This window comes from Ruditapes philippinarum, unplaced genomic scaffold (assembly GCF_026571515.1).
Source record: "Ruditapes philippinarum isolate M1 unplaced genomic scaffold, ASM2657151v2 ctg4553_1_1_1_1, whole genome shotgun sequence".
NCBI lineage: Eukaryota > Metazoa > Mollusca > Bivalvia > Venerida > Veneridae > Ruditapes > Ruditapes philippinarum.
In genome coordinates, this window is record NW_026866679.1 from 224,579 (window position 1) to 250,674 (window position 26,096).

Genomic DNA, 26,096 nt, shown 5'->3' on the forward strand with positions numbered 1-26,096 from the left:
AGATCTTCGTGTTTTTGATAGTTATATGAAGATCCAAAAATGATGTAGTTAAATTTCAAGAATTCGTTTTATCAAAAAAAAGTTGTAGCTCATTATGATAAATATTAGACACCATTTGATCAAAAAAAAATTATCTAAATTAAAAATGTCATTGAGGTATCTGGAAGTGTTATTAAATGCTGATATAACATCTTGTTGTGTATTTTAAGAGAGAGAGACTCAACATAAAATCTCTTTCTTAGCAATATTAAAACAAATCGGCGACCAGGGGTGCACAATTAGTACCCAAAGGAATTTCTGTGATTTGTTTGAAATTGCTATATTATACTATTTTACAATACAGTTTGTATAGAAGGCGTTATAAGAGTTACATGCAAGAAATGTTGTTTTTTTTAAAGCCTTTGGTTTTAACCTAAATGCTGGAACACACGCTGTTCGTATTCCTGCCACGACAGACAAAGATGTCAAAGCTGTCTTGCGGGTATCAAGTCATCCACAAACTTGGTCTCAAGCAAAGCGATCTCATTTCTGTTACTTTGAAAATGCATGGTGCAAATAACAGGGGCATTAAAATCATCGGTGCCCTAAAATCCGAACACATATTGTACAATCCCATCAACCACTTCACCTTAACCAAGAGGTCACACCCCTAACACTTGTTTGGATGTTGATGCCCCGAAATGCCTTCCGACTTATCTCGGCAACACCAAAAATCATCCAGCTGATGTCCCACCTCCCAGTGATAGCACAAACTTTCCATCGCGTGTTACCTCCATGTCAAATTTGGAGTAACGCAAATCTAGTCGTACCCGTCAACCACCAAGATGGAACCGTGATTTCGAGATGAACTAGTGTTATCATTACCTATATATGAACATACATTTAATTGTTTTTGAAGTTTCTGTTTTTCAGATGCTAACAGGAGTTTAGTGTTCATGGACCTATAATTTCGGATGTTAATTTGTTATCAAATGTTTTGACTTAAGTTTTAAACCGACCTATGCATGAAAGACATATTAGAAGGCCGTTTAAAAACTAAGGGGGAGATGAAAGATTATAAACATTTACTTATACAATTATTTAATTAACATTAGCTTAGTCATATATTTTATGTTAATTTCAGATTGACCGTGGTCATTGTTCATCACAAAAAAGACATATGAATAAATGGACCTTGTTCTTATTTAATGACTCATACTTTTCATTGTAGATTTTCATTTTTTAGCAATCATTTATTGTTTTGTGATTAATTTATCGCAAATTAAATCTATCTGAATGGTGTATTTAATCATTTTCACACACAGTAGCATGCACTCTTTTTTGTTAATTTTTTGTGTATTGAGAACGAGGCTGTAAAACGGCCAATAATGTGATTGCAAATAAAAAAAGTTACCACTGAAAAAAATTGTTATATTTTTTAGCCCAGGTTAGTGTGAAAAATAATCAATCATTGTGTTAGATAGAAGATAGGGAAATCCCAACCCTCGGGCATTCGGTTCCATCGGAAACTCATCAAGGCTCGTTCCCAATTGAACTAATCACCCTCGGGTTGGGATTTCCCTATCCTCTTTCTAACCCGATGATAGATTCTTTTATGCTCAATATCAAGGGAAGAAATTCAAGCAAACTTGTTACAAAAAACTGAATATATAAGCGTTACATATATGTTACTAGGTATTACGCTTGTAACAAATGGCAACTTTTTTCTTTTAGATTTGCGCCCACCGTTTTTTTTTCAAGAAAATACCGGGATGAAACACTTGCAATTTACTTTTTCCCAATTTTTTAACGATTTTTCATTTTATTTACAATAACTTTATATCCTTTAAGTGAGTTTAAAGATATAACGTCCTACCACTACGTTCTACAAAATAGTGACCCATTTTCTGTTTTGTTTCTTGTTCTTTCTGTGCTCTTACTTCTTACCTTCTATTACCCAGCAAATTTGTTTAACTTTCTTTGTACCAATTTAATGAAGCAAATTTTTAAGTGAACATTTGTTAGTTATTTTGAACAAAACAAGCGACGATCGACAATGCGAAAAACGCCGAAGCAACATTTTTAAACAAGTCCGCCTTATTACCCGCCCATTTGTAGGCAACTTTTGCGATATTTTCTTTTTCCCATTGGGCCGAGTTTGCTTGTCCTTTGATTATTGGAGGCATCGCCTTCACATTGTCCGAATCTTCTTCTTGTCATTGTTAGACGCGACCGGAAAATTTTAATTTAAAATGGCCCGTAATATTAACTTATTAATGAAGCTGGAATAAAATTTTATATCATTGTGAGTCTCAGAAAGAAAACAAGAACAAAACCGAGTTCAATAAAATTCAATAATGAACCCTACAGGAAATATAATATTCCCTTATTTATCACAACCCTAAATAAAACTGTTTTAAATATAGAAAAACAGAATCCCTAAAGAAAGTCCAACACCACCAAAATTGAAAATGTTGCAGGCTCGGTTTTTGATTAAGCCTGTTCATGGACGGTAATGGAAAGGCAAGTTACCGTCCACGCCACGCCCCCCTAGCACCGGCTTAAGGGCAGAATTTCAACATTTAAACATTGAAATAGTAAAATTTTTAGTTAAAATTAAATATAATTTTTTTTCCATAATGCGTTTTAGGGGAAAAGCTCACTTTTCAGCGCTTTTTTACAATATTTTTTTAAACGCAAATGACGTCATGTCAAAATATATGCATGGACGCAAAAGCGGTAAAATATGAACTGGCATGTGATAAAATACTTACCATGACTTTAAACTCATTGTTGTCACTGGTATATAATAATCGTAGAAATAAGAAACATCAGTGTCTCGATGTACAGGACGACGTAATGTACATGAGAATATAAATGTCAACTTCCTCATTATAATTTGAAAAATCTAATGTTTTATGAAAAACAACTCTACGTTTCGACTCAAAAATCTTCATCAGGGTACTTTTTATTTTTAGGAAATAACGTCTTACGACTTCAGGCAAACTCCACACAGTGAGTACCTCTCTTAGGCAGGTTGTACGGTACTGTTAAGGGGTAATCACTGTGTAGGAGATTGGATGTCTAAATGCTACAATAATGACGTTCTAAGTCAATCTGCAGGATATTAATAAACGAAAGGATTTTAAAAAACGAAAGGGTCTTAATAAACAAAAGAACAACAAAAGCAATACTTGCAATAAGTTTATTGATACATTTCTAGTTTCATGTTGCTTTCAACAAATAAGATATATAACTGCATAAATCATACATTAAGCTATATTTTTTAAGCAGTAAAAAAAGACTTTTTTTAAAATTTTTGCCCTTTTTTTCCCCCAGTCGCAAAAACCCCAATGGGCGTTTATTAAAAATTCAAACCCAGCTTGGGGAAGGGGCCCTTTTTTTTCCCTGTGTATGTTTTGTCGGGTTTCCCCTTTTTGTTTTTTGGAGGGAAACCAAAACTTGCAGGAAAATTTTTACATTTGGCTTATTTTAAAAAAGCGTAAAAGCGTTTTTTGGAAAACTATCACATTTGACTGGAAAAAGGGAATGGGTTTTGTTACAAAAAACATTTCATAAAACAATTTTGTATATAAAAATATTTTAATTGATGTGCTTTTATATTAAAAATTTTTTAATTTAGTTTTAAAAAAAAATATTTTTTTTCGAGATTCTAAAACTACCAGATATATACGTTAAAAATTTTTTTCCTAGGGAACCCAAATTGTTTACAGTAAAATGTTATTTTTTCCCTAGAGTCGAATATAGTGTAAAAACCAAAATTTTTCCCTGTAAAAAAATATTATGTTCTTTTTGACCGTTTTTCTTCAAAAACATCTTCATTACAAAAAAATTTTTTGGGGTTTGAAAACTAAAAAAAAAAAATATTTAAAATTTAAATTTTAAAATTTGAAAATGGGCATATATTTAGGTCACGTGATTTAAAATAAAGATAAAAAAGACCCTTTAGGGCAACACCAAAAAATACAAAAACGACCTTTTTTATTAGTTACATTTCTACTTGATTTTTTTTTTCACTCTATTTCTAAAAACCATTTTAAATTTTAAGTTTTTTTTCTTAAACCCCCTTTAAAACAAAAATGTCATATTGGAGGGTTTCCCCTTTCATACGTTTTTAAAAGGGGAAAAAAAGGGCTAACTTCCTTTTGTTATAAAAAACCCTTTTTTATCATTTTCAAAATGGGCCCTTTTAAACTTTTTCTTTATAAATTTAAGCACCCCCTTTAGGAAAAATTTTTCTATTTTAGGGGTATATTTTTTTAAAAAAAAAAAGTTTTAAAATTTCGAATGGTCACGAAAAAATACAATTTTGACTGTTTTTCTATAAATATCTTTTTTATGCTGAAAGGGTTTTAAATACCTGTAGCGCACCTTTTGGGGCTGAAACGAAATTTAAAACCCCCGATACCTTTAATGGAAAACCTTTTGAAATTTTCAATTTTGCCCTTTTTAAGACATGGACTGAAAAAAAAAACAAAAAAAGAAATTTCAGCCAAAAAAATTTCAAAAAAAAATAAAAAAAATTTTTTTTTCACCAGTGGCCCCCATTCCTCCAGAAGAAAATTTTATACAAATTTCCCCGCAAAAACACATTAACTTTTCCCTTATTTTTAAAAATTTAAAAATTACATTTTGCACGAGTTATATTGAAAATATTTGTTTAAGAGAAGAATAAGCAAAGTTATAACGGCCAAGCCGCTGGCGTTATTACAGTCATCTGAAAAAAATAAGACGTAATGCAGATTAGTTATTATTTATTATTATTATTATTATTATATCATTATATTATATTATTATATTATTATTATTATTATATTATTATTAATATACCCAAACTTTTCTAAGCACTTGTTTCATGCACATTACAACGTTCGAAAGTAAACCTCCACAGTACAACCAAATAAATAATACAATGTGTAAAAGGAAAAAAACAACAACACAAAAACAAAAAATAAAACATCAATATCCTCAAGTCACAAATTCAAATCAAATGTAGTTTAAAAAAAGTTAAAAAGAACCCCCAATCAATAATAAAAATTCAGCTTAAAACCTAAAAAATAATCAGTACAAATAAAAACATCTAAATAAAGTGCGTTTAAAAAGTGCTTCTCTAAAACACTGTAAGGTTTCACAGCTTTTTAAATTTTAGGGAGGGGATTCCAGATTTAAGGGGTGCCCATTATAAAAGCACCAAATCACATTTCCCACACGCGTCAAAAAAGGGTAAGCAATCATTTTGGATAAGTGGGACCGGATCGTATAAGTCTAAACCTGTTTTGTCCTTCCCTTTTAAACGCTTTAAAAACATATTTTTAAGGGAAACATTAAAATCATGCTGGGACGTGAAAAAAAAGAAAATCCCAAAACGACTATTTGATTGTAAACGACAAAGGGGGTTTTTCCCCCAATAAAAAAAAATGTCGGTATTTTTATTTCTTTCTCTTTTTTTCATAGGGAAAAAATTTAAAACATTCCCTCTGTTTAAAATATGGAACCCCAAAAAAAAAAATAAACCCAAAAAACATTGCGAAAATTTTATCGTAAGGGCTTTTTGGGTTTTTTTTTTCTCTGTTTCACAAAAAGCCCCCAAAAGAATAGCCCATTTAACGAGAAACCCTAAAGACAAATGGGGTGCGGGGAAATTAAAAATTTTTTGATTTTTTTAAACCCGGAATTGATTATTTTCACCCAATTTTCACTTATACCCCCAAAAAAATCATATAATTTTTTATACACCGGTTTTTCTTGTAAATTTCCAAATTATCATTACAAATTTTATTTATAAAATTTCTTTTTAAAAAAAACTTTTAAAAATTTTATTTTAAAAAAAAGACCTTTAATAAAACCCTGTTTTTTTTCCCAACTTCCAGGGAAAGGAAATTTTGTCCCTTTTCCCTCTTCCTCCACACAGAAAAAGAGAAGCGGTTTTATTTCCAAACTTTTTTTTAAAAGTCTCCCCCCAATTTTTCCCCCTTTTAAGGGGGCCCCACGTCAAAAATAATGGTTTTAAATTTTTAACATTTAAAAATACTCAAAATGGTTTTTACAAAAAAATTTTTGAAAGTTTAAACTGAATTTACTAGAATGAAAAAAATTCCCGCCTTTATATGATATTGACAGCGATTTGGGGCATCGTGAAACCCATGGCCCAAATTTAAAAAAAGAAAATTTTTGTTGAAAATTTTTATTTTATTTCCGTACAATTTTCACATAAAAAACGTTTTGTTTTGTAAAAAAAAAACCACTCTTAAAATAGGCTTTATTTTACTATTTAATTTAGAAATTTTTATAAAACAGTCAAAATGTATACATTAGCGTTTGAAAATTTTTAAAAAATTTAAACCGGCCCCAATACCCCCATTTCCCAAATGCCCAATATAAAAAAAGAAAGTATCCCTGCGTTTTTTCCCCAAAACAAAAAGATATAAAAAACACAAAACTTTTCCCAAATTTAAAGGGAAAAAAAAGACAAACAACTGTTTTCTTTTATATCAATTTAAATAATAAAAAACCAAATTGTAAGCGCGGGCGTACTTAAAACAGGACAAAAAAAGGTAAAAAATCACAATAAAATTCATTAAGGTTTTTTTATGTTGAGCCTTTCAAATGTGAGGGAATTGGTTTTGGGGCGGCTTAAATTAAAGATTTTTTTTAAAATAAATTTTTTGGCTCAAGGGGTTTAATTTAATTAATATTTTAAAAAATTTTTTTTTTAAAAAAAAAATATAAACTTTTTTTAAATCCCCGTTAAATTTAAAAACTTAAAACGTCTTTAGCCAATTTTCCCTTTTAATTAAACCCTAAACTTTTTATTTTCAAATTCCCGAATTTAACCCTTTATTAAAGGTCATTTTTGAGTAAACTAAAAAATAATATTTAAATAATAACATATAAACCAAATTTAAAGAAAAGAACTTTATTTAAAGGTTGGGTAACAAACGAAAATTAGATAGTTGTTCATGTACAATTCCTGTAAGGTAATACTGTGACAGATCTTTTTAAATCACCGATACACTAATACATATAATGCATTTATAATTAATTAACGTCCGGTCTTTAATTGTAGTTAATAGTAAACAAACAATTGTATTGACAAAGATCTTAAAGTGACATTCTGCTCATAAACAGAAACGGAAAACGGTTTATATTAAACTTAGTTGTAACGATTACCCTCGATCACGTGACACATGCAAAAAAAGGGAATATGACAGTCACAGAGTGCAATTTGAAAGTTGCATAGTATTCTTATCAGAGAACTTTGTACAGATTTTAAGCAACTGTTAAAAAACTGAAATACTGAGCCGAAATCAGTGATGATCAAACTGTATAATCATTTTCCTCAAAAGTACAAATCTTGCTGCATTAATCTTACTGCAATGCAGTAATTGAGACGCTCCGCGCAAAAAATGTGGTCATAATTGATACCTTGCCGAATCAGCCCTACGCACAGGTCATGTTCTATTAAGATTACTATTGTACAGTATTTCGGATGTTTTGTAAATCATTTACATATGCATGATAACGAAGTAAAACAATGATTCTTTTAATCTTGAAAGAAAAACTAACATTCTAAAACATTTGAACATGTTAGTTTGATTATGAATAATAAGTGATGACAAACAAACAACTTGTATTTCTATGTTCCGGATTAATAGTAAAAATGTTGACCTTCTTGTACATATTTTACATTTGTATTTAAGGAGATCACTAGGTGTGGACATAGATTCGTAACGTTTTAAAGATGAAGAAATCTATTCTTATTGTAATACACCTTTAATTGTACATTATGGTACATTTGTTGTATTTCCAAACTACCAAGTCAACTTATTTTTGTGTGGCTTCCATCATATCCCTTATCACAAACAAGAGAAGCGTTTGATCCATACGTTGCCCCCAAATAAATCATAATGCCGAGTTTTTGGATGTTCTATTATATCATAGGCAAAATTAAAAACAGTTCCCTGTAGTCACAATATGGAACCCAAAGACAAAAGTAACCGATGAACAATGCGACATTTCTATCGTTAGTCTATATTTCTTTTTTCTCTGTCGTCACAATAAGCAAACCTCAAAATCATAAGCCTATCAACGAGCATGCTCTAGATAGACAGTGAGTGCAGGTAATTAATAATTTTTTTGATAATATTAACCTGGCAATTGCTTACTGATTTCCACGGCCAATACACACAACATATTAATCATCAATATTATAATTCATTAACGACCGGGATTTCATTGTAGTTTCAATTATACATAACAAATGTATTGATAAAATTTCTTATTATTAAAAAGAGGTTGAAATTGATACAATTAAAATTGACCTTTAATAGAACATCTTGGTGGTGTTTCCCAACTTCCAGTGTCAAGGCAACTTATTGTCCCGTTTCCATCGTATCCTCCATCACAGACAAGAGAAGCGGTTGATCCAAACGTTGTTGTGTTAAAGTGCAAATTACCATTGCTCACATTTAATGGGGACGCACAGTCTAAATAATGGTTAAATTCATTAGTTACATTTAACATTAATATCATGCGGAAAATGGTTTATACTCAGCTTCTTTGTAACTTTAAACTAGAATACCTAGAATGAAAGACTTCCGCCGTCTATGATATTGACAGCGAGTAGGGCATGCGTGAAATCATGGCCCAATTTACAAAGAATAGCTTCCAAATATTTTGTTCCCTGAACATTTTATCCTATTTCCGTACAATATTCACATAAAAACGTTGTTTGTTTTGTAAACAAAACAAAACATCTCCAAATATAGCTTTATATACTTTAATAAGTTTTTCATATATACACGTCAAAATGTATACATTAGCGTTTAATGTACACATTTTAATAAACTTTAACGGTCCATACACCAGTTTCCCAAATGTCAATATTAACAAAGAGTGTAGTGTCCCTGCGTTTGTTTTCAACCACATAAAGCCATATAAGAAACACGAAACTTTTACCAATTGAAGGAAACAAAGACAAACAACTGTTTTCTTTTATATCAATAACTACATAAAAACCAAATTGTAAGCGCGGACGTACTAACACAGGACAACAAAAGGTAAATAATCACAATAAATTACATGAAGAAGTTTTTCTATGTTGAGCTACAAATGTGAGCAGATTGTGCTCTGGTCGGCTTAAATACGATTTTTTTATATAAATTTTAGTGAGAAACTCAGGGGTCAATTGATTAATATTTAACATTTTTGTAAGAATTGGGAGGAGACATATATCTTTTATCAGATCACTGTGACATTAAATCTAAAACGTCATGAGCCAGATCAATATTTTATCAGCAGCGTTATCTTAACATAAAATTGTATTTTCAAGTTCCAAATTTTAATTCGTTGTCCTAACGGTACATTTTTGAGTAGCTAAATATAATATTTAAATAATAACATATAAGACAATTAATGAATGAAAACTATATAAAGGTGATAACAAACGAAAATTAGATAATGTGTACAATTCCTGTAAGGTAATACTGTGACAGATCTTTTTAAATCACCGATACACTAATACATATAATGCATTTATAATTAATTAACGTCCGGGCTTTAATTGTAGTTAATAGTAAACAAAACAATTGTATTGACAAAGTTCTTAAAGTGACATTCTGCTCATAAACAGAAAAAGGAAACGGTTTATATTAAACTTAGTTGTAACGATTACACTTGATCACGTGATACATGCAAAAAAAGAATGTGACAGTCACAGTGTGCAATTTGAAAATTGCATAGTATTCTTATCAGAAGACTTTGTACAGATTTTTAGCAACTGTTAAAATACTAAAATATTGAGCCGAAATCAGAGATGATCAAACAGTATAATCATTTTCCTCAAAAGTACAAATCTTGCTGCATAAATCTTGCTGCAATGCAGCAATTGAGACGCTCTGTGCAAAAAAAATGTGCTCATAATAGATACCTATCCGAATCAGCCCCACGCACAGGTCATGTTCTATTAAGATTACTATTGTACAGTATTTCGGATGTTTTGTAAATCATTTACATATGCATAATTACGATGTTAAACAATGAGTTAAAATGATTCTCTTAATCTTGAAAGAAAAACTAATATTCCAAAACCTTTGAACATGTTTGTTTGATTATGAATAATAAGTGATGACAAACAAACAACTTGTATTTCTATGTTCCGGATTAATAGTAAAAAAGTTGACCTTGTTGTACATATTTTACATTTGTATTTAAGGAGATCACTAGGTGTGGATATAGATTCGTAACGTTTTAAAGATGAAGAAATCTATTCTAATTGTAATACACCTTTAATTGTACATTTTGGTATTTCCCAACTACCATTGTCAAGGCAACTCATTTTTGTGTGGCTTCCATCATATCCCTTATCACAAACAAGAGAAGCGTTTGATCCATACGTTGCCCCCAAATAAATCATAATGTCGAGTATTTTGACGTTCTTTCTATTTTATATCATAGGCAAAATTAAAACAGTTCCCTGTAGTCACAATATGGAACCCCAAGAAAAAAGTTACCAATAAACAATGCGATATTTCTATCGTTAGTCTATTGTTCTTTTTTCTCTGTCGTCACAATAAGCAAACCCCAAAAGAATGAGCCTATCAACGAGCATGCTCTAGACAGACAATGAGTGCGGGTAATTAATAAATTTTTTGATTTTATTAATCTGGCAATTGCTTACTGATTTTCACGGTCAATACACACAACATATAAATCATCGATTTTAAAATTCATTTACGACCGGGATTTCATTGTAGTTTCAATAAAACAGTCATAACAAATGTATTGACAAAAATTCTTAACATATAAAAGAGACTGAAATTGATACAATTAAAATTGACCTTTAATAGAACATCTTGGAGGTGTTTCCCAACTTCCAGTGTCAAGGCAGCTTATTGTCCCGTTTCCATCGTATCCTCTATCACAGACAAGAGAAGCGGTTGATCCAAACGTTGTTGCATTATAGTGCAAATTACCATTGCTCACATTTAATGGGGGCCCACAGTCTAAATAATGGTTAAAATTAGTTACATTTAACTTTAATATCATGTGGAAAATGGTTTATACTCAGCTTCTTTGAAACTTTAAACTAGAACACCTAGAATGAAAGAATTCCGCCGTATATGATATTGACAGCGAGTTGGGCAAGCGCGAAATCATGGCCCAATATACAAAGAATAACTTCTAATTATTTTGTTTCCAGAACATTTTATCTTATTTCCGTACAATATTCACATAAAAACGTTGTTTGTTTTGTAAACAAAAAAAACATCTTCAAATATAGCTTTATATACTTTAATTAGTATTTCATATATACACGTCAAAATGCATACATTAGTGTTTAATGTACACATTTCAATAAACTTTAACGGTCCATATACCAGTTTCCCAAATGTCAATATTAATAAAGAGTATCCCTGCGTTTGTTTTCAGCCACATAAAGCCATATAAGAAACACGAAACTTTTACCAAACGAAGGAAACAAAGACAAACAGCTGTGTTCTTTTATATCAATACCTACATAAAAACCAAATTGTAAGCGCGGACGTACTGACACAGGACAATGAAAGGTAAATAATCACAATAAATTACATGAAGAAGTTTTTCTATGTTGAGCTACAAATGTGAGCAGATTGTGCTCTGGTCGGCTTAAATACAACGATTTTTTTTTAAATTTTAGTATGAAATTCAGGGGTCAAAAATAGATCATGTGTACAATACCTGTAAGGTAATACTGTGACAGATCTTTTTTAAATCACCGATACACTAATACATATAATGCATTTATAATTAATTAACGTCCGGGCTTTAATTGTAGTTAAAAGTAAACAAAACAATTGTAATAACAAAGTTCTTAAAGTGACATTCTGCTCATTTTCTCATTGACAAATTTACTTAAATTGACTATATATTTCAATAAACTGGTCGTTATGATGGTGTTCGATCAATACATGATATTTGAAAATGTTTAGGATAAAAAGTAAATCTACCTAAATATATAAAAAGACTGCCCCACTCTTTTTATAAATTGAAAGTTACTGATACATTCCGACGGATAGTAACACACATTTTACAGGGTCTAGTAAGTTATTTATCGTTCATGTGAAGTGAATTATAGAATTGAAAATAATTTTGAGAACTTATTTTGACTTTCACCTGTCCACTTTATATCTACCCATGGATGGGCATAATGTCACTTTAATGTTTTACAAAGACTGAAATTGATACAAATTAAAATTGACCTTTAACAGAACATCTTGATGGTGTTTCCCAACTGCCAGTGTCAAGGCAGCTTATTGTCCCATTTCCATCGTATCCTCTATCACACACAAGAGAAGCAGTTGATCCATACGTTGTTGAATTATAGTGCAAATTACCTTTGGATACATTTAATGGAGACCCACAGTCTGAATAATGGTTAAATTTATTAGTAACATTTGAAATTACTATCACGACGATTAACAGAAACGGAAAACGGTTTCTATTAAACTTAGTTGTAACGATTACCCTTGATCACGTGACACATGCACAAAAAAGGAATGTGACAGTCACAGAGTGCAATTTTGAAATTTGCATAGTATTTAATACTTTTGTTCTTATCAGAGAACTTTGTACAGATTTTAAGCAATTGTTACAATACTAAGCCGAAATCAGTGATGATCAAACAGTATAATCATTTTCTTCAAAAGTACAAATCTTGCTGCATTAATCTTGCTGCAATGCAGCAATTTAGACGCTCCGCGCCAAAAATGTGCTCATAATTGATACCTTGCCAAATCAGCCCTACGCACAGGTCATTTTCTATTAAGATTACTATTGTACAGTATTTCGGATGTTTTGTAAATCATTTACATATGCAGTATTACGAAGTAAAACAATGAGTAAAAATGAGTCTCTTAATCTTGAAAGAAAAACTAACATTCCAAAACCTTTGAACATGTTTGTTTTATTATGAATGATAAGTGATGACAAACAAACAACTTGTATTTCTATGTTCCGGATTAATAGTAAAAAAGTTGACCTTGTTGTACATACATATTTTACATTTGTATTTAAGGAGATCACTAGGTGTGGATATAGATTCGTAACGTTTTAAAGATGAAGAAATCTATTCTAATTGTTATACACCTTTAATTGCACATTTTGGTATTTCCCAACTACCATTGTCAAGGCAACTTATTTTTGTGTGGCTTCCATCATATCCCTTATCACAAACAAGAGAAGCGTTTGATCCATACGTTGTTGTGGAAAAGTACAGAGTTCCATTGACAACATTTGAAGGAATCTCACAGTCTAAATAATGATCAAAAATGGAAAAACAGAATTATAGACATAATAAGTCACAGTTATTAGTGATGGACAGAAGACAGACTGATATATATTTGAAATTTGAAGTAGATATTGTAAAAAATAAAGAAGTTATAGAAACCAAACATTTTTTATCTCATGAACATATTAAGTTCAATGATGAAAATACTGACAACATAGGTGTTATTATTAATAACCTTTGCCACAAATGATGCGCGATACTCAGTTTAATTGGGGCAATTAATCTTGGCGATAGACTTATGAACCTTGTCAAATATAATGTGGCCGATGAACAGAATAATATATGTGAAGTGTGAAGTAGTTTTCTAAAGAAATAAAGTGGTTATAATGAAAAGGTTGGACTGTCTTAAAACTTAAATCTGGACGCAGTAGGCGACTCATCTCAATATACCACGAAAAGACAAACATAAAATAACGTGCATTACTCAACACTGCTATCCATCCATATTTAAAGTTTCATAGATATATTTTCATTACTTTTTATTTATCACAATATTATTATATCAGCATACTTTAAGTCTATTTGTTGCAAAAACAACAAAGTTCAATATAAGAAAGAAACGTGCACAATCTCAAGACTGATATTAACCCTATATTTCAAGTTTTTATTAAAAAATTCAGAACATTAAAATACATTACATTAAAGTTCTAAGGATTTTATAAAGAATGAAATATGTAAAAATTTAAATATACTTTTAAACAGGTCATTAACAAAATTAGGAATTAAAATAATGACGATATCAGTGATAAATGTGATAATAATTCAACTACATTTATGTTACCATAACAAACAAAACATGAATTCATTTCTCACTGAGAGAAATAAAAGCAAAATGATTGAAAGTTGCATTACGTTTGAATCTTGAATTTTTTAAGAAGGTCATTACATCGATTCAAGATTGCTCTGACCACAACTTTTAAGCGTTAATAATCAAAAACAAAGTTATGTTTCTTTCTTTTTCAGCGTAATTATCTCAAGAAATTCAACTTTGAGTAAAAATGATTTTCTCAATCATCAAGGTAATGTTGACGCTCTAAAACATTTCAAGATGTGATTAAAAGTAATGACAAACAATATATTGACATTTTTTATAAAAATTATCTTACTGTTACATCTCTTTTATAGTTTATTTATTGTATATAAATATAAAAACCTTTAAAGGTATTTACATTATCAAGACTTTTAGTCCATAAAATTCTTTTACTGGCAAATTCAAATCCTGTATAGCTTAAATTAAGTACATAGATAAATAATAAATAAGAACATTATTTATGTAAGAGAAAAACGTAAAATACAATATGTACAAGTATTGTAAGCAGTTACAGAGGTATTATCAAGCGGTTTAATAATAGTTTTGATATCATATATTGAGAAGTTATTAACGGTTGTGCTTAAGTTTTGTGTAATGAATACTGAATGATACCTTTGATTTTGCATCTTGCTGGTTCCCATTTCCCGGTATCTAAACAAACTATTTTCTCTTGATTTGGTCTATAACCAGGGCTACATCTTAAAGTCGCTGTTGCTCCTACCTTCGACGTTTTTGTTTTGTCAAGGGTGACTCTTCCATTCAAGATTTTTTTAAGAGGACCGCATCGAAAAGTAAAAAAAAGGACCAATTAAAAACATAAATGAGATGACATTCCAAAAATTTTTAACGACAAAGAAAATCAGGGTGGTATTTTTACATTTTTAAAAGGGGTTTCCTTGCAAAAACTTCTGTCAAAGGACAAACGTTAAAACATTCATAAAACTGTCTTTAATAATTAGAAATTGGCCGGTCGCAGTGACCAGTTAATGACATTACATTGCAAAAAGTAAAGTGACAAACCAAATAACTTAATTCAGTCAACATATCATTTATACGTTCGAAGTGATACCAAACGTTTTTTAAACTTTATACTCTGAAGAAACATCGAAAAAACGTTAATAAATTCATATTAAACAAGGTCAGCATATAATTTGGAAATATTCATATTTCTCGAGACAATAGGAAATGTTAGTCTCCAGGGTAGTTTGTAATACTAGAAATATCACGGAACGCTTTGATAAATTAATTCTGCTTAATAAAAAACAAGTTACTGATACAGTCTTTGTTACTGTCTGCCAGGAATGCAGGTTCAACTGTAAATACTTGTCAAGCTGTATTAAGTGAATTGATTCTATATTTTGTTGTCCCCATATAAAATATTTAATAATTATACACCCGTCTTGTTTGTAGAACGTGTGTGATCCTACTGGCATTTTGCATTATCAATTTACTCCAAATCTATACTATCTTTTTTCAATATTGTACGAGTATACATTGATAGTTAAATACATTTGATTGAATGTTCATTAAACGTTTGTACTACAAAGTATTAAATGTATTTGTTTAACACATTTAATTGACAATTTTATATAATTAAAAAGATAGTATTTGTATTTATTCTGCTTTGCTCTTTAAATATGTATTTTAAGAAGAAGGAGGCATATTTTCCGGTATTTCTACATATTGGTAATTGATATGTTTATCATTTACCTATTGATTTATATTTTTGATGAAGCGTAACACATACACATTAATAAGAAATTACGTTATGACGTGACGAAATGGTAAAAGCTAAGAATTTGTGAGAACCATTAATTTTAGCTAAAAAGACGCTGTCTAAATGGGAAAAGATTTATATAACAATAAAACATTTTCACATTTTGCAATAAATCATTTTGTTGTAATAATCTCCAAAAGTATTAACATGTTCAAGGGTTTAGTCTTAAAAGTAGTTTTACTGGTACCTGCCTTGTAACACCGCACTTTTGGGTCAAACGCACGTTGGGGTCCAACCCCAGAGTGTGTTACGCACTTTGGGGTCCAATTTCGATCCCCAAAGTGCGTTAAACAGGTACATATGCATTTTTAACATGAGGCAAACGACGGCACTTTGGGTTGGGGTCATAGAAAATTAATGTCCATTATGTTTTAAATAATATATTGTAGTCAAAGCGAATGATAAACAAAAATTAAGGTATTAAATAGATGCAAAACATGTGCCCTAAATTATAGCAGAATCAATAGGGACTTAAATGGTCTTGGTTAGTAAGTGAAGAAATTTCACCAAATAAATCACCTTATAAAGAATTTGTATCAATTATTAACCTTAAAATATTTTTTCTCTCAAATTTTCCATTTATTTTTTAAAGAATGTACACCTTTCATTAACTCCATTGTTTTTAGCTAAATGCATTATTTTCCCGTTTTTTACTTACACATTTTATAGAAATATGATAGTCTTAGCATAGACAAGGTAATCTTAGTAAGACATTTCAGTAAAAAATGTGCCTGATAATATGTTGAAAGAGCAATTTATTGAGCTTAATGTGACATATAAGATAAACTTGACTAGGTGTATATGCGGCTTTAAGTAGTAGTCCGTACAGGCAGTACTTCGAAACTTGAGGCTTCAAGCAAAGGTCAAATGTACAATATATTTAAAGAAAACACATTGTTTGAGGAATACTTTTCCATACTCCCGAATTCTCTCCGACTTGCCCTTATGCATTTTCGCACGGGCAAACAAAGATTCCCGATTGAAGTAGGCCGTTGGAGCCAGTCATTTATCCCCCACGAGCAACGTAAATGTAATATCTGCCCATTAAATGACCTAGGTGACGAGTTCCATTATTTACTCGTCTGTCCATTTTTTAAAGAAAAACGAAATAAGCTTTTAAAACGAAGATTTTACAACAATCCAAATATCCTTAAATTTAAGGAACTGCTTGCCACTAATGACCGAATACAGCTGACAAATCTCGCAAAAAACGTAGCATTCATTATGAAGTTTTTTAAGCGATCGTAAAATTTATTATCTTAATTTCATATGATTATGCATCAAACTTTAGAAATATCATAGATCAATGTTGTTTATTAATATAAATACTGCAAGTTTGATTTGCTATGTTATATACGTTTACCATGGCAGGCGTTAAAAAGGTATGCATAAACTTAGACAAAAACAGCAACAACAACAAAAGCAATTTGTACAACTTATTACACTCACCGGTATATAATTCCATGTACGCGCACTTCTTACGATTCAACAAGTACATTAAATTCCACTGATAAAATCCCATCCGAACGAAATTAAGCACACTTCCGGCTTTATTTTGTGTAATCATCCAGGTCAAGTGAAATAAACATTGATTTTATGAACGCGTGAATAAATGACCAATCATGATTACATTGGGAAATCCATTTAGGTCATTCCTTTAAATTATTTATATAATTGGTAACCTAATACTAAATATCTTTCATCCAAATATATATTATTTTTCGTTTTTCATAAGCGCATGTCGTAAATGTAATTGTAATTTTTTAAACCACGCCTTAAAAATTAGCTATGAATGAAAATCACGATTCTCGTGTTCGAACGAAATGGATAGTAAAAGTTGTAGTAGTTATTTTCCCACGGCAAAATGATTTCACTTCGCACCATGATAGCAAAATCTTTGTATGCTGTATTTTTTGTTCTTACTGTTTTCCTATTGCTATAAATTTCAAATAGTACTTCTGTATGTGTGTGTGTGCGGGCGTGCGTGTGTGTGTGCGCGCGTGTGTGTTTATGTATGCGCGTAACAAATATATTATTTCTGTTTGTGCGTGCAAATTTGTTAATTTTTCCCTGATTTCTAGATAACTTGAGATTAAAATTTGCAGACATATATATATATATATATATATATATATTAGAACTTGTGTTAAAAGCTTATAATATTTACCTGTGAAATTTGTATGTTGATAATATACACTTTCCCCACATGAAACTTTAAATTATGATACCCATTTAATATTGATATATATATATATATATATTTGTACACATGTAATTACAAAATGTCACCTTGTAATCTGTGCATCTCAAATAAAGATTATGTTATGTTCTGTTCTGTACTAAAGATATTAACTATTTAAGTAGTCGCACATTCAGAGCGGGGCTTCAGAATAATGTTAATTCTCACTGGGGATATAGAGGTGATTGTGGGGTATCGATCTCCCCGATGGTTGAAATAACCTCTTAAAGGCCCATTATGCTTTTATTTGTTTCTTTCTTAAAAGCTTTTCATTTTGATGTTCTTCTTTATTATCCAAAAAATACACATTGGCCAATTACCTTAACCGTCTTCATCTGTTGCTTTTTGGCAATGATGAGTACAGTTATAGTGAATTAGTATTTTATATGGAAGTCAAATACTACATTGATTTGACTACTTTTATGACAAAAAAGTTCACATTTATCGCCACTTTATTTAGGTAACAAGCATCTTACATTTCTCCGATACCATTACTTTAACATTATTAAATTCATGTTTGCTCTTTTTTAAAAAGTATGTAAGATTTCCCTGGCGAATGGTTGTTACGGAGCTTACAAAACCCTTTAGGTTTGTTGATAAGCTTAATAATGTATTTGTAAAACTCACTTTTTATAGCCCGATCAAAAAACTTGATGTTTCACCTGAACATTGCAATCGAGTTTATTCATAGTTATTTGGAAAAAAAATATTAACTGCATTTTATTTCATTCCATGGGGCTCAATATGGCACCAAAAGTTATCAAGTAAATGACTGACAGAACGGGACATTTTTCACGGCATCTTTTAATTTTAGGAATACCCAATTTCTGTTATAGAGTATTTTGAACGGTGGCATAAAAGTGACATTTGCATTTTTTCTTTTGATACTTTTTTTTTGTTTTTCATACATTTTTTTTTGTCGTACATATTTTTTTAAGTTTTGAATACATACTTTTTTTAGTTTTTGAATACATACTTTTTTAGTTTGTATACATATTCTTTTTAAGTTTTGCATACATCTTTTACTCTAGTGTTTTGTACGTATATTATTTTTTTTGGTACATGCTTTTACATGTCGCCATTTGCAAAGTAGATGTTTGGATAATCACACCATTTGTAAAACACCATTTTTAAACATTTTGACATCTGTAAATTACATTACCCCATTTGCAAATGCCATGGCCAACATTTTCATTTTGGAGGTATCAAAAAAATAACAACACTATTAGTATATATTAGTCCGCGGTAACCCAAAGAAAGGTTCTGCATACTGTCTCGATGTGGTTAACATTTTACACAAGGTGCCTGAAAATCCTTAATGGGGTTTTGGAGATAAGGAGCGGACATGAAACCCAAGTCTTAATCCTTTGATTAGGTGTGACCCCCGACCTTGAGCCGCCACTCCTGGCATTTAAGTTCTGCACATTATCTGAATGTGCTAAAGAATTGACCCAAGATTCACAAAAATCATTCGAAGCTTTAAGCATTTTTTTCTAAATCAGTGGAATATAAGGAGCTTTTTAGATCTTTTAAAAAGCATTATTGTAATACATCAGTCATTTGTAACCTAGTACGGGTTAAAAAATTATCGTGTTTTGATGTTTGCGCTGTTCCGGAGAATAAGGCAGGAATGTTATTATCTGAGTATCCCTCGAAGGGCGAAGATTTTACCAGTGGTCGGCTTGGTTTTAAGTCAATGCCCCCACCCCCTCTATTCTCAGGGGGTGGGGTTGAGTGGTGTATATTCATAATAATAACTGATCAGCAATCAACAGTCCTTCCCAAATAGACACATATATATTAGTATATAATAATAATAATAAACGATAATTATATGAAATACGTATAATTTAAAAATGTTCGGCCGAAACCATACTTGCACGGCCGAAAACGACTGGGCCGATTCCAAAAATGGGCCAAAATGTGACCAAGCCACTGTGATAATTATATACCCAAATATGGGCTGTTATGAGATGTGAAGGCTGTTTTGATAGGCAAAATATTTTCGAAAAACAAAAATAAAATGTGTACGAAAATCTAAAATAAAATATGAATGCAAAACTAAAAAATAATATGTATGCAAAACTAAAACAAAATGCAAATATCACTTTAATGCAATCCTAATTTTGTTATATGTACACAATTTTAAGATATTTCAAGTGGTAAAATTAATGAACTTTTATCACTTAAGCATCATCAAAGTAATGCTCACCATCTTGAACTCCACCTCTTAAATTTCAATGTCGCAGATCGAAAATAAGTCAGTACTCAGTATTTAAGCAGAACTCAGATGACACCTTTAGACCTCTGGAACTTAAAGTGCGTTGATATGTAGCACATTAACGCACTTTGGGGTCAATTTCTCGAGTTTGAACCAAAAGTGCGTTAGACCCAAAAGTGCGGTGCGAGGTTAAACGCACTTTGGGGTCGGACCCCAAAGTGCGTTGGACCCCAAAGTGCGGTGTTACACCGCTTAACATAGCTTGCATATAGTACTTAGACAATAACATAAACGTATTTTAAATGAGAAAGGGAACATCGTTACAGACAATATTTCAAATATAATAAGCAGATAGAAGTGAATCTTTACAGAAGAATTGGTACTTTAAAAAGTTTAATTATATTTCAATATCATATATTGAGAGGCTATAAACGGCGGTTATTATTTTGTATCTAATACATACTGAACGTTACCTTTTATTTTGCATCGTGCTGGTTCCCATTTCCCGGTATCTAAACAAACTATTTTCTCTTGATTTGGTCTATAACCAGGACTACATTTTACAGTCGCTGTTGCTCCATATGTCGACGTTTTTGTTTTGTCAAGGACAACTGTTCCGTGTACAATTTTTTTAACACGACCACAGTCTGACGATGAAGAGAAATATTGTTAAAATTGAAACATTCAAAGTAGATCACATTTACCAATTGGAATTCAATATAGTATAACTAAAAAAAAAGAAAATGAGTGATGGTATTTATGTACGATTTTTAAAGGGTGTCCTATGAACAAACTACAAAAGGAGAACGGTTTAAAACGTTTGTATAATTATTTTAAGTCATTAGGAAATGACCTCTCTCGCACTGAATCGTTTAATGCATTTCATCCTCAATTGATCCTAATTCGCATAATGTAATGTAAATAGCCTCTGTTTTGGTAATACACCGACATATCTTCCTGTTTCTTCACGAATTGTTAATATACCGGAGCGTTATTGTGTGAGCAATGAACGTTCGTTTCTTTTAGGTTGAGTCTAAGGTATGATTCCTGCTCGAAGTGACTTGTAAAGAGTCTATATGTTCTGAGTTTAGACAATTAAGTCAATTTCTCGCTCCACTATGACTTATTATGATTTTTAATAGCCGATTAAACGATCATTAAATTCACTGGCGTACGATTGTTAAAATGTTCTACCAGGCCTGTATAATTTTTTATCCAATTTTTATTCAAATCATCAAAGAATGTAGGATCGATTATACAAGCATATAAACTTAATTTTACCTTTTATTTCGCAAATGGATTTTTGCCATTTACCGGTATTCAGACAGAAAATTTTCTGCCGACTTGCTAGATAACCATTATCGCATTTAATAGTCGCAGTAGCTCCAACGGACGTTTTTGATTTTTTGTCAACAATAATCTTTCCATTTTGAATGTTTTCGACTGAGCCACAATCTGTAAAAAATTAAAGTCTCCAAAGTTTTCGTATGTTCAATATAATACGATGTAGTAATTAATTTACTGAAACGCAATTTACCCAGGTTAATTTTTATGGAACAGGCATGACTGGAATCTATAGTTTTGGTTTGGAAATAAAGTAACCTCTTTGAAGATCTGTACTGTTTGTTGTTGTTTTCTTCTTCACCTAAACTGCGAAATAGCTCATGTAAGACCTAATAAGTTGAAACATATGAAGATAATAACACCTGCACATTTTTACAGTCAGTTCAGTTAGAATGTAACTTCCTGAAAACAATTTAAATAGTGTTACTCTTATAAAAACCTTTCACCTTGTTGTATCTGATATAGAAAGAAATTTAACATGAAGCCTTTTTCAGCAGATTTTTCCCAACGTCCAGTGGTAAGGTGAATTATTTTCTTTTGGTCTGGTTTAAAAACAGGATCACATTTAACAAGCGCGGACGCTCCTGTTTACGGTTGATTTTTTTTTTTTCAAACGTCCCTTTTCAATTTTGATTTTCATTCAACAGGGCTGCAATCTGTTATTTGTTTTCCTCAAACGCCAAATCTTACACATTCAAACAGTTTTTTTAACACATTATGCATGCTATAAAAAATAAAGTACTAATTTTCTTAACACAATAGGGAAAAACTTCGAAAAAATGTTTATTTTGTTTCTCTATTGGCTTTTTTCACATTTTCTGTATTTGTATGCCTTGGGAAGTAAGAACAGTAAGGAGTGAAAGGCCAAGTTTACATTAACCTTATAAAAACCGTATAAAAACAGATTCCTACCAAAAACTGAATAATCGATGGGCACTTAGCCCTCAAACTTCAAAGGTGTATATGTCTTGCCCATTGGTTGACCCATTTATTTGGTGTCAAAGACTCAAAGGCCAAGGTCACATTTACCTTGCAATTAAAATGGTTTTCGACAAGTAACTCGTTGACCTAGGGTTCATCGGCTCCAAAACTTCACCGGTGCATTGGTCTTGGCCCCAAATTATTTTGATCAAGGGGTCAAAATTTAAGTCCACGTTGACCTTGTATTTTAATAGGGTTTTAAAACAATACCTCGACAACCAATTAGCCCTCGATGCTCTTACTTACTTACAGGTGCACCGGCCTTAGTCAGAAGATGAGTACTTTTGATTTTGCGGTAAAGTTCGCGGTCAATTTATGCTGTGCTTGAAGACTTCATAACCTCTGATCCCCTTTCAAAATTCCATTTTATTTAGTTCCGCCCATTGTTTTCTCGTTTAGGGCACACGCTTTTTATTACTTGGGGACCATACGCCGCTTTTCATGGAATGGCACGGACGTGTCACATTGAAGGTTCCATGATAACCGCCGTATGAACACATCTGCGTATGTTTCTTAATTCAAAATTTTACTATTTCATGTTAAATGTTGAATTCTGCTTAAGCCGGTGCTAGGGGGCGTGGACGGTAACTTGCACTTTCCAGTACCGTCCATGAACAGGCTCAATCAAACCGAGCCTGCAACATTTTAAATTTTGCCGTGTTGGGCTTTCTTTGCCGTGTTGGGCTTTCTTTAGGGATTCTGTATTTATCTATTTTGAAATTGATGCCACTATTAAAGCGTTGGGCTTTAAATTATAGGGACATTACATTTCAAGATAGTTTTACCAGTCAACATACAATTCAAGAGTGGGTGTATTTCTTATATAAGGGTCGTGATTTATGTCACTTTTGTAGAGGTCAACAAAGCAATGCAAAACATGTATGCTCCGGGCATTCTAGTTCAACACAATAAAACTAAAAGTGACCACCTCCTATTGGTTAAAAAAAGCTGACTGAAACCTAATTGCTCACAGACGGACTGACAGACACACATCTAGGTGCACAACAAATGAAATTGCTCGGGCGTTTAAAAAATGTGCATAAATAACTTTTGTTATTACTTCCCATTATTTGATACAAGGAATAAATTCCTTATTCCATCACTTTTATGTACACAATCACAATAATAAAAATAAGAGTAATGAATTGTAATAAGTACCCAAAATGACCGTGTTTATCCAGCTCACTTGCGGTTTTATGACCGCATATGAATAAAGCGATGATGAGCAGGAATCTGATGATGCTACTGTCAGTCCTTGCAACATGACTTTGTTTTCCTTCGATCCAAATATTGGGTTTCCTGGCTAAAATGATAAAAAGAAATGAACACTTAGATATAAATTTCTTTGAAATGTATTTTCTGCCGTTTTTAACATCAAAACTTAATCCAAATTAGTTTTTGTAAACTTTTTCGAAACAAATTGAAATCTCTACGCAGCCTTATAACTATTGTAACAAGGCAAAACACATTAAAGGAATGGTATTATTCATATGTGCGGTGAATCTAATTGATAAGTTATATACTTGTTGCAAACTAAACTTCAAGCTACGTTTGCAAGCAAACGTTGTTTCGCATGAATGCATTTTATTATATTTCAATAAAATATATATAAACAGTACCTTAATCATATGGTCAATTCTCGTAAATAATGTAATAGAATGTCACTGATATTCAAATATTTATACGTAAACAGAATGAAGCGTTCCGGAAAAATTATCGTGCAGCTTCTTTGAATGTGATAACTCTTTAACCGTACATGTGTCATTTTCTTTAAAAGAAATATATAAAATTAATTCTTACATAATCTTTTATATAATCTGCAGTTTTACAATATTAGTTTTTAACTGCAAGCAGGAGATATATAGATATTTACACTTTAAAGTGTCTAATCTATTCATTAAATAACATAACTGGATTAATTGTACTAAACGATGATACATATTAGATGCACAGTTGAAGAAAATAAAAAAAGTTTTATAAAGAACTATAAATCCTAACAATTTAACCTACGAAACACTTAGTAGTTTTGGCAATGTTGACTCTAAGGCATTTGTGTGTCTCTCCAAAATTGCCTTCAATGCCTTTCTTCACACATTGAATGCCTCTGACAAAAACAACATCATTTGCAGTTACTTTATCTGTAATATTAAAGCAATAAGCGACTTTAATAGATTATTGAAGGTAGTAAAGGAAACCTAAATCTTATATGTATAGTTGTGCTGACTTATTTATAAAACGGACATTGGTTATATGATATCAATTGTACATCATGAACAAATGATCTCTCACCTGAAAGCAATATTTGTCAAAAATCAATCTCGTTGTTTTAACTTATTAACGGTACTTGTAATATACACGTTAAGAATTTCAAAACGACTTCCTATGTAATAAGTTATAATAACAGGAATCATTTGACTCAATTTAGTGCATATGCTACCGATGTCATAAGTAAAAAGGCAAACAACACTCATAGATAATTTGATTTTTACATTGATTAAATGTAATAACACAAAATATCATAAAAACAAATACATCAGTTCATTTTTATTTTATATAGATTTATTCCACCAGTAAATGTATGTTATGGGACGGGACTCAACATGAGTTGAAGTTTACATTTATATGGACAGGCCCAAATATCTCAAAATATGATACCATAATAGCTTTGAATTGAAATAGATGTGCCCACTTAAAAACAAAATATCAGGCACCAAATGATCGTAATTAATTTTGGAACCGTTGGATATAAAAAATGTAAAGATTTTCTGAGTCGGTTAAAGCAGTCTTTATATAGCCTTTCTAAAGGCAAACAATGTTATTTTTATATAAATAGTTTCATAGGTCCAAAAGTAAAGGCCAAATATCTTTTGAATATTAAAGGCTCATTGACCTTCCCCCTCCCTACCCCCTAAACTTTTTATTTTTCAAAAGCTATTTACTTTTCGTGCGCTGTTTCAATTTTCGTATTAGCCATATAGTTAGTGTCATCTGATTTTTTAGAATATTGGGAATAAGTACTGTTAAAGTTTTTGAGTATTTTGAATGGAAGTCAAAACATAATTTTGTTTACATTTTGCTACTTTTATGGCAAATTAATTCATTTCAAAAACATCTCTCTTCAGGTGATAAGCTGTTAACATGCTTTAAATCAATTACAGACAAACTGCCCTATTTATAAAGAAATATTTGTATAAAAAGTGTGCCTTTGATTATTATTAATTTGAAAATGAACGTTTTATGACCCCAATCTGATATGGGGCATTTTGATTTGTTCTTGTTCGTTTGTTCGTCTGTTCGTGCGGCTGTGCATACGTGCGTGCGTCCATCCAAAATTATTGCATGTCACATAGATCCGAAAGTAGTTGAACTAGGTTCATAAAATGTTGATCAATATAA

General features: G+C 31.2%; 1 protein-coding gene across 1 annotated transcript in view; it reads right to left on the reverse strand.

The window, feature by feature from the left end:
• LOC132733324 (uncharacterized) overlaps positions 1 to 26,096 on the reverse strand; it is a 51,239-nt gene that overhangs the window by 15,911 nt on the left and 9,232 nt on the right. The window contains exons 5-8 of the mRNA XM_060719956.1: positions 24,711 to 24,838; positions 23,859 to 24,003; positions 21,657 to 21,830; positions 20,849 to 21,022 (exon numbers count right to left, since the gene is read on the reverse strand). Of these exons, the coding sequence (XP_060575939.1) occupies positions 20,849 to 21,022; positions 21,657 to 21,830; positions 23,859 to 24,003; positions 24,711 to 24,838 (621 nt within the window). The remainder of the gene's footprint in view (positions 1 to 20,848; positions 21,023 to 21,656; positions 21,831 to 23,858; positions 24,004 to 24,710; positions 24,839 to 26,096) is intronic.